Genomic DNA, 8,840 nt, shown 5'->3' on the forward strand with positions numbered 1-8,840 from the left:
CCCATTAACAGAAGATATTTCCCGGAGGGAGGATGGGTTGTGGAAGAGATAAAGCAAACTGCCCCACCTGGTTTTAATAGGTGGCCCAATTAACAGAAAATAACTGTCCCACCTCTAACAGATGGCAACAGAATACACACCCCCAGCCACATCTTGCATTTGCAACCTAGGACAAAACTTAAATATTAAAATATTAAAAGACTAAAAAGGTTCACAATGGTGCACTGGTTTTAGTGAACTTAAGCGCATCTGTTACTGCATAAGGTTTTCCCCCCAGTTCTTAAAACATACTGGAAAGATACTAAACAGGCAAAGTAGAACAAGATGCTAAATAAGTACAATCTGAACAATAATCAGAATACAGCCTTCATATCAAAGTTTCCATGGTACAGTGAAAAGCCACTGAGTCAAAGCAACAGGGGTTACTGAGCCTTCTTTACCAAGAACAAGCTATGAATATTTAATAGCAACTGCTCTTTCAAAATAGCAGTGTCTTTCTATTTGTCAAGTATGCAGGTATTAAAAATAAAACATGTTAATTAGGACAAACAAAATGGTAGCAAGATAGAAACTTTCTGGACAGTATTTTATTAGCAATATTAACAGCACATGAAATCAAGCAAAACGTGAAAATATTTTCAACTTTAATGAAAGAAATATCTTTCAATTTAGAAACTCAAAGCACTAGATAAAGTTCCCTCAAAAAATGACCAACCAAAACAAAAGCACAGAGCAAATCAAACCAAAAGTAAAACAAAACAGTGAAATGTTGTCCAGCATTTGGAAAAATTTCTTTACTGCACTTCTGATTAATGTTGAATAAGCAGATCAGCCCTCTTTACCTATTGAAGAGTACCTAGACATTATCTTACTCTTTTTTCAAATATGCTTTACAGAAAGCCAACACTAGTGACTATGTTTCTCATGTAAACCCATCCTTTTAAAAGCAGATACAAACCCTTAACTTACAGAAAGACCAAACAGTTTTTCATCTAATTAAGTTACCAGTAAAGCTTTATGAACCTTTCTAAATATCCTTCCACAAAACCTGGTGGCAAACCTATAGCTGATGATTACAAGGAGGATCAAACAGTTAAGAGGATAGTGTTATGTAATATATGTTGGTATTCACAGCCCAAAGCTGCAAAGTGTTCAGTTCCTCAGTCTATTTAAAAATGCATTTTTGTGGAGTCAGTAGAAACGAGAACTTTTGCACTCATGCTCAGACTGGCAAAGGACAGGATGCAGTTATATGTTGGCTATATATCTGTATGTAGCTATATGAAGGCAGGCCTCTTCAGGGATAAAAAGAAATTATGACTTCCTGAAGCTTGCTTTTTGTAGCCTTTTTAAAGAGATGGCATTTTTTCATTCCAACTATATGTTCACAGGTTACATCATCTGATGAGGTCCCATTCTCACTCAGACCTAAGGCAAAACCAAGACATACACAATAAGTAAGGGCATAAATGAGTTAGAACAATGTAAGCCAAATATTTGCTCATTTTGTATAAATTGATTTAGTTAGAAAAAGCAAAATCTAAGAAGTACTTAAATTCTGCCTTTAACAGAAGACCCCCATTGTAAATTTGCTCAAGAATATGCACTAGGCTACAAGAGCTTTTTGAGGTTACTCTGAAAGAGTAATAAGAAATGCTGAGAATTTGGTGTAAAGCAACATTACATGAAAAAAAAAAAACCAAACCTCCTCAGAGTCTGTTATTTCTGCAAAGAAATAATGAAAAATAATGAAGATTTGATGTAAAAGGTCTCAAGAGTTAGCAATGCAAGGAAAAGCACTTGAGCCACTTGTGTTCCTTTCTGTCTTTTTCATTGTGGCAATAATTAGTCAAAGGAGCAAACAGTACAGTTCAAATAGGAGAGTCATCTCAGCAATACTTACAATGCCTTCCTCTGTTAGGGAAGAAAAGGATACATTTCTATTGTAGTGGTGAACAGTGAAGCCCCTGTCATCACTTAGCTTATGCAGGCGCCTCTGCTGCCTGGAACGTCGCCAGAAGGGAAGTCAGAGGCTTGTTGGTTTGCACTGTGTCCATGGGAAAAACAGGATGTAAAACAGAGTTTTAGAAATAAAATGTCTGAAAATGTTTGTCATTAGCAGCAATGATTGAGAGTCTGAGTGCAGAGCAATAAAATCCTCTCCTCTCAGTTTGTAATTTTAGCTGTATATGAATTCAGGTAAAACTATTATTGATACATTTTATCCTAGGGAGGTTGTTTTATTTCAAGCAAAAATTGCTCTTTCAGTGAAACTGAATAAATTGATTCCTTTTGCCAGTGACATCAGCTACTTTTAGAAACTCTAAATAGAACTTAGGATGCAAGTAAGTATAGATAGCTGCATTTATAAACTGAAACTTGTTGCTATAAATTTAATATAAAGACAATATCATGAATGCCTCCTCTAATTTAACCAAATGCCTTAGAAATTTGTCTGTGGCACTGCCTGGGGTTGTTGTGACCCAAGTGCAGGACCAGTCAGATCATCAATAATATGCATAGGTGCCTTCCCTGGGACACATTCTGTGTTATAAAAGGAATCTGATTGTTGGGGATACTTCCTAAGTCCCTAAAGTTTTACATTTAAAGTGCACAAAAAAATTAATTTATAATATATTTTGCAATGCAAGACAGATGAGGTAAGGAATTTATAAAGGCAGTAGGCAAACCATGTGATATGTTAAGCTTCTGGTTTCTTGGCTGATTTCTCATACAAGAATTCTTTGGGCTGTGGACCTTTGTTCCGTGATATATTTGGTTTGGGCATTTTTGCATTTGTGTTTTGGTGTTTTTGAGTGTGTGCGTGTTTTTTGATGTTTGTTTAAAAGTGGTGGTGCACTGGATAGCTAGAATTCTGGAGTTGACTTCTTTGCACTAGAAAACTGAGGAAGGGTTAGGAATGAAAGCCTTTTTAAGGGAATACAGGATGATCTAGGCATTCTCTGGGTGGAATTTGCACCCAGCAGTATCAATCCAAACCTTCTGGTCCCTGGACCATTCAAAGCTAACCTCATAACACACAGCACTCTGCAGACTAGAAATGTCATCTGCTCTTTGCTGATAACCCCTCTGCAATGCCAACAGTGGAAGCTCAGAACAACAGCTTTCTCTATAGGAAAACCAAAAAAACCTCTCATAGAGGCTGATTTCTGAAAAGGTGTTCATCCTGGTGCCCATGCTCAGAGTTCAGAATCAAAAGAAAGTACTATAGTGAGAAACCACAACCAGGCAAAGTAGAATGAACCCCAACGATACACATACCAGAAAGGAAACAGGAGGTAAACCAGCAGCTCTTGAAATTACTACTGTTTTAGCTACAACAGCACAGGAGCCAATATGTCTGGTTTCCATTCTGTCCTGTAATTTAACATCAAGGATTTCCCCCTTTTGCTCATTTTGGGACAGTTTTGACAATAATCTCCCACTGTAATGCAGCAAGAAAAGTGGAATTTCTGCAGCAGAGGGGTGCATTTCCCCAAGATCAGCCCACAGTATTTTTTCCCCCTCTTACAGTAAAAAAACACAGCATGTCCTTAACCAGGTAAGCAAGGTTTCCATCCATTTGTACACACCTGGAGAATCTGGCTATAATTTTTCCCCGTTAATGCAAGAGCTGGAGATTGTCTCATTAGAAAGAATTAGGAGAACCTGTTGATTACCAGGTTTGCCAGTGCAGCAAGCAAGATCGAAACAGTGCAAGCATCTGGCATTTAAAAACAGCAATCAAGGAAACTTTCCAACAAGCTCCTAAAGCCCAGCCACCAACTGAGAGGACTGCTTGCAAGAAATTAGGAGGACTGCTGTGTTGAAAATGCCCTGATTAGCAAGACTCTAATTGCAGTACATTTTCAGACCTTGAAAAGCATTCAGTCTAATCTGAATTTATCTGATTGTAACGTTAAAAAAAGTCATTGACACAATAGGAGTGTGGAGACAGCCAGAAGATGATGTTAGAAATATACATTTTCTGAAGTGTATTTAAGAATACAGTAGAGGGCTCACTTCCCAAATGCCTTTATCTTCCTAAGTAGACACTCAGGAAGTGCACAGCACTGAATTATAGATATATTACTGCAAGTTACAGATACAATACGAATATATTTCACTGCAACATATGGTTCAAACTACACAGTACTACAAGTTATGCAGTGCCGTCACTTCAGTGAAGCCACCAAAATTAGCTCAGGTCATGAATGTTTTCCATTCCTTTGCTGTTGCTCACAGACTCTACTATGGCAATAAAGTGAGGATCCTGCGCAGCGTGTTCTGCAAGGGCTATTCCCTCCAGGGAGCCAGGGAAAGAGCAATGACACAGGAGTGTTGTTTGGGAGCTACTGAGCCATTAGATGAGAGTAACTCTGTGAAGTTACTGAGGTTCATGTGTGATGTGACCTCAGCGCTGTGAGACCCAGAGGCACGGAGCTAAACTACAAGTTTCTTTCTCTGGACACTGCTGTGGAAAGGCTTCTGAAAGCAGCTGGGCCAGGTGTACGCGGCACTGAACTGCGGCAGGGAAAACTCGCTGAACTCCGTCTGGAAGGTTCCTTTCTCCCAGAGCTCCACGTAAAAGCACCTGCGAGTTGACAGCAGCCACACACACGCTGTTTCCTCGGACCTTCCTCAGGCTTCGCCAACCTACCAAAATCTGAAGGGGTTCCACACCAGGGAACAAATGCCTTTTCTTAATCTCTTCTGAACACTACGCAGAGCGACCAACCATTGAGGACGGCTGCTCTGAACACTAGCGGCGAATGAGCCCAGAACGAAGGGATCAGGAGCATTACGTTACTTGCCGTTCAGCGGGATGTGACGGGGGGGCCGGCTAAGGCCGCAGGAGCCCCTGAGGGGGTACAGCCGTCACGCGCGCTGCCGCACTGCCCCGCGCAGGGGGAAAGGGCCAGGGCGCTCCCGCCCCTCCGCGCGCCCGCCCCGCCCCGCCCCGCCCGCGGCGCAGGCGCGTTGGCAGCGTTGAGCGGGACGGGCCGGGCCGAGCCGGGCCGGGGCAGAGCCCGCGGGAGGCGGCGGCAGCGGGGCAGGTGCGGGGCAGGAGCGGGGCGGCCACGGCGGCCACGGCGGGCGGGAGGGAGAGGGCGCTGGGGCCGACCCAGGTTGGGAGTGCATGGCGAGATGTGCGGGCGGGGCCGGGCGGCTGCCGGCCGGGGACGCCCCTCTGCAGTGCTGCCAACCCCCGGCCGGCGCTTCCCGGCCCTCGGGTGCTGCTGTTACCGCACCTGCCCCGTTCTGCAGTTCGAGGCGGCGATGGGAACGAGCGGAGTGCGGGGATGCGGGGGCCTGAGGCGAACAGGCCGGTACACTGGCCAGGGGTGGCGGGGGACAATGCAGAGCCATTCGGCTTCGGCCTTCAGGAATAGCCAGTTCTAGAATAACCCATTCCAGAATGATCACAGCCGAGAAGGCGGCGATTACATCATTGAAACGGAGGTATTTCATGCTTTGCAGTAATCTAGATCAGTTATTTTTGTAAACAGAGGCATAGTTACTCAACGAACCATAGCTATGTACGGCATGAGGCCTAGAAAAAATAATTAATGATGAAAAAGGTTGCTCTGCCTTAGGCTAAAGCACTGACCCTTCAAAATTAGAAAAATACATCTAAAATTAAAATATTATGGAAGTTCCAATAATTGCTGCCTCCATTTTTTTTTCTTTAAGCAGAAAATCGCTCAAGGAAATTCTCTTCAAAAGTGGAAAGAGCCCCTACCACAATGATGAACGCCGATATGGATGGTATAAATTCTTAATGTTCTTGTTCTTCATTGTTATTCTATTTAGTATAATTTCTAACTGTTAACTCAGGTTGCACTAAAACTCTCATGCTTTATTGCAGCTGTTGAGGCTGAGAATCAGGTGGAATTAGAAGAGAAAACACGGCTTATTAATCAAGTTTTGGAACTGCAGCACACACTTGAAGGTTAGCGGCTTGACATATCAGATTTTTTCCAAGTACACAGTAATAAACAAACAAAGAGACTGCTCTGCCCTTAGTTGCAATGTCCAGAAGTATGTCACTTAATGCAATTGAATGTACAAAACCAAGGTCTTGGAAATAGTTTTTTCTTCCTCTTTATGCAACATTACATTTGCTCGACCTTGGTAGTACACAGCAAGTAAGAACGGGTGATACAGCTAATACCTGTGCTTATTAGAAGACACACATCTGAGGCTGCTCATCACTGAGCTCTTGTTTCCAAGTAATTTACTTTGCAACAGCTTAATTCAAAAATTCAAGAAAGTAATAAACTTACAGACTAGCATTCAGTTTAACAAGTTGGTCAAAATACTGTACTACAAAATAATACAGGAAAAATGGCCTTTAGGTGAAAGATGAGGAGGAGAATGTTTAGTAACCTAATACCCTCTGGTAATGTCTTCTGGATTAAAGGTGTGACTAGTCTGATGAAGGTCCATAGAATATATTCATTATTGTATGCAATAGTGTCTAATATTTTTCTTATAATATCACCTTCACAGATCTCTCAGCTCGAGTAGATGCTGTTAAGGAAGAAAACTTGAAACTGAAATCAGAAAATCAAGTTCTTGGACAGTATATAGAAAATCTGATGTCAGCATCTAGTGTTTTCCAAACAACTGACACAAAAAGCAAAAGGAAGTAAGGGTTGACTCACAGATTATGTCATTGTATTGCTGCTGGGTTTTTTTGTTTTGTTTTGTTTTAACTGGCATAGGCTACATAAGCTAAAATACTTTAGTTTGTGGCTTACTGGATTCTCAAAGATTATAGACTTTGATAATAAATGGAATTAAGAGCATTATCATGAACAGGAGACAGAAGATTGTGTATTAAGATTGAGAAATGTGCAAATGTAGTGTAGATAATTACAAAATTTTTGTATTTGTTTAAAAAATGACCATATCTTGTTAAAAAGAAGATTAGTTTGTCAGGTTAAACAAAGGTCTGTTGGTACTCCGAGGTTTTAGGGTAGATTTCTTGACTATATTGTGTTAGTGTTGAAACCCCATTTGATAAAAATATTCAGTTTATTGCATCATTTTTTTGCACCTGAAATGTGTTTACTGCATAGTACTGTTCATAGTTCTGCAAAACAAAACAAAAACCTGTAAAGCAGTTAAGCATTTCTGTGAGGTAGGAACAGTATGACATTGTTTGCAGGGCTTACTTACAGAAAAACACCTCAGATGTTTTTGGGAAGGGGGAAGGTAAGAGGAGCAACAAGGGTAAGCAACTTATCAGGGAACTACCAAACTGATGCAGTATCAGATGTAATATGTACGCTTAAAACCATTGCTACTTTCCCATTTCCCTGAAGAATGCCCAGGCACATCATCACAATGTATGATCTTCCTGAAGTTCTTCTGTTGTGTGATGAAAGTTAAGGAAAAACCTGAGTGATAAACTTTGCAAGAAGAGGTCAGCAATGCTCCTCATGCTCGTGAACAGTGAAGAACTGAGAACAAGACTCTTCCTTCCTGCCTTTGACTTTCCTCTTGCAGTGCCAAACTTGTCTTTGCTTCAGGCCTCAGAGCAGCTGTTTTCCTGCCTCACAGCCTACACTTGCAAAGTGCTTCTTGAGGCACTGCATACAAACATCTAAAGCAGAAGGATGCAGTGGAATAAAGGTGGATTTTGCCTCTCAAAACTGTGCTGCCCTAGGCAATGCCTGATGTCAAGACAGGAAAAACCAGGTGTTGGTTTTTCCTGTCTTGGATGTTAGGTTTTGTAGGGGAGCTCAGCCCAGATTGATAGGTCTGAGCACTTCCCACAGAATCAGCATGTCCAGCATAATCAGTATTAAGGGAGAGCAGCAGCTGAAATACAAACAAGTGTGTAAATTTTAGCAGTACTTAGTTGCATCTGTTTCATCTTGCTCTACAGCAGCACTGCAGACTTACTTATGGATGTTGGCTAGGACTGAGTTGTTGCTTCAGTAATGAAGCCATTTTGCTTGACCTTTTAAAAGGAAAGCACTAATTCAAGGATCTTTCTCAAGTATGGTGGGAATGAGTCAGTAATAGAATAATAAATCCCTCTCAAATCCCAAGTTTCTTAGCTAGATACTGCTGTGTCTCAAGTGTAAGTTGACATTGTGAGGTTCCCCCCTCCCAAAAGGTGAGGTTGCCCATTTCTCCCCATTTAAAATGGTTGTACAATGCTCACTGGAGTCAAAAGACTCTAAACAAAGTCAAAAGACTGCAAACAAAGCACTAATAGTACAGTCTTGAGGGCTGTTTACAAGTCTCGGTCAAGAAACCCAGTGAATAAAAGTGGATGATACTGTTTGTGTCATGGGGTCCTTGTCAACACCTAAAATTACTTCGAATCTTCTATGGACTACTTTCTCACATTACTGGAACTCTAATCCAAGAATTGCTAGCAGGTAGAGTAGATCACAATCGCTAGTCCAGAGTTTGAGCATTAAAGGAAGAAAAATCACAACAAGCACTTGACTTCTGAAGATTGCATTGCGTTACAGCCATCATAGCTTTAAAGCCATGTCACTGCCCTCTCCATCTGCACTGTAGTTCACCTACTAACACAGCATGCGCTTGTTAGATTTCAGCAATTCCCAATATAAGGTAATTTTAAAATCATGGTTTTGTATTGTAGATTGCAAAGTGGTATTTTATCCATCAGTGTGTTTACAGCAGTTATTTCATCTCCATGCCATTTTACATCCCACTACTGTGGCCTTCATTTAACTTACGAACATTTTAAAGATGTTGTATTTCTGACTTTACACAAAATAAAAATTTTCATTTGTCTCAATTAGTTTGGTTTAGCATTTGTAAACCCTAAAACTTCTCATAAATATCTGTAG

General features: G+C 41.1%; 1 protein-coding gene and 1 long non-coding RNA gene across 3 annotated transcripts; one reads left to right on the forward strand and one right to left on the reverse strand.

The window, feature by feature from the left end:
* Positions 1–581: 581 nt before the first annotated feature.
* Positions 582–4,937, reverse strand: LOC127059511 (uncharacterized). The gene is made up of 3 exons (XR_007777427.1): positions 4,661–4,937; positions 1,904–2,047; positions 582–1,428 (listed from the first exon to the last, which is right to left on the reverse strand). It is a non-coding gene; the product is annotated as an uncharacterized LOC127059511 (long non-coding RNA).
* A 29-nt stretch (positions 4,938–4,966) lies between these two features.
* SCOC (short coiled-coil protein) lies at positions 4,967–8,788 on the forward strand. Of its 2 annotated transcripts, none has more exons than XM_050973534.1 (4): positions 4,967–5,057; positions 5,698–5,769; positions 5,870–5,953; positions 6,514–8,788. In XM_050973534.1, the coding sequence occupies exons 2-4, from the start codon at positions 5,748–5,750 to the stop codon at positions 6,654–6,656; spliced, it is 249 nt and encodes an 82-aa protein (XP_050829491.1). In that variant the 5' UTR covers positions 4,967–5,057; positions 5,698–5,747; the 3' UTR covers positions 6,657–8,788. The 2 variants fall into 2 exon arrangements, with proteins under 2 accessions (XP_050829491.1, XP_030094569.1); XM_030238709.2 differs by having other exon boundaries at positions 4,979–5,057; positions 5,695–5,769.
* Positions 8,789–8,840: the final 52 nt, after the last annotated feature.

Source organism: Serinus canaria, chromosome 4, assembly GCF_022539315.1.
Source record: "Serinus canaria isolate serCan28SL12 chromosome 4, serCan2020, whole genome shotgun sequence".
Taxonomy (NCBI): Eukaryota; Metazoa; Chordata; class Aves; order Passeriformes; family Fringillidae; genus Serinus; species Serinus canaria.

Coding starts and splice junctions, on each gene's coding strand:
- SCOC (XM_050973534.1), top strand. CDS start 5,748: ATGATGAACGCCGATATGGATG. Junction 5,770..5,869: donor GATGAACGCCGATATGGATG/GTATAAATTCTT, acceptor GCTTTATTGCAG/CTGTTGAGGCTGAGAATCAG. Junction 5,954..6,513: donor ACTGCAGCACACACTTGAAG/GTTAGCGGCTTG, acceptor TCACCTTCACAG/ATCTCTCAGCTCGAGTAGAT.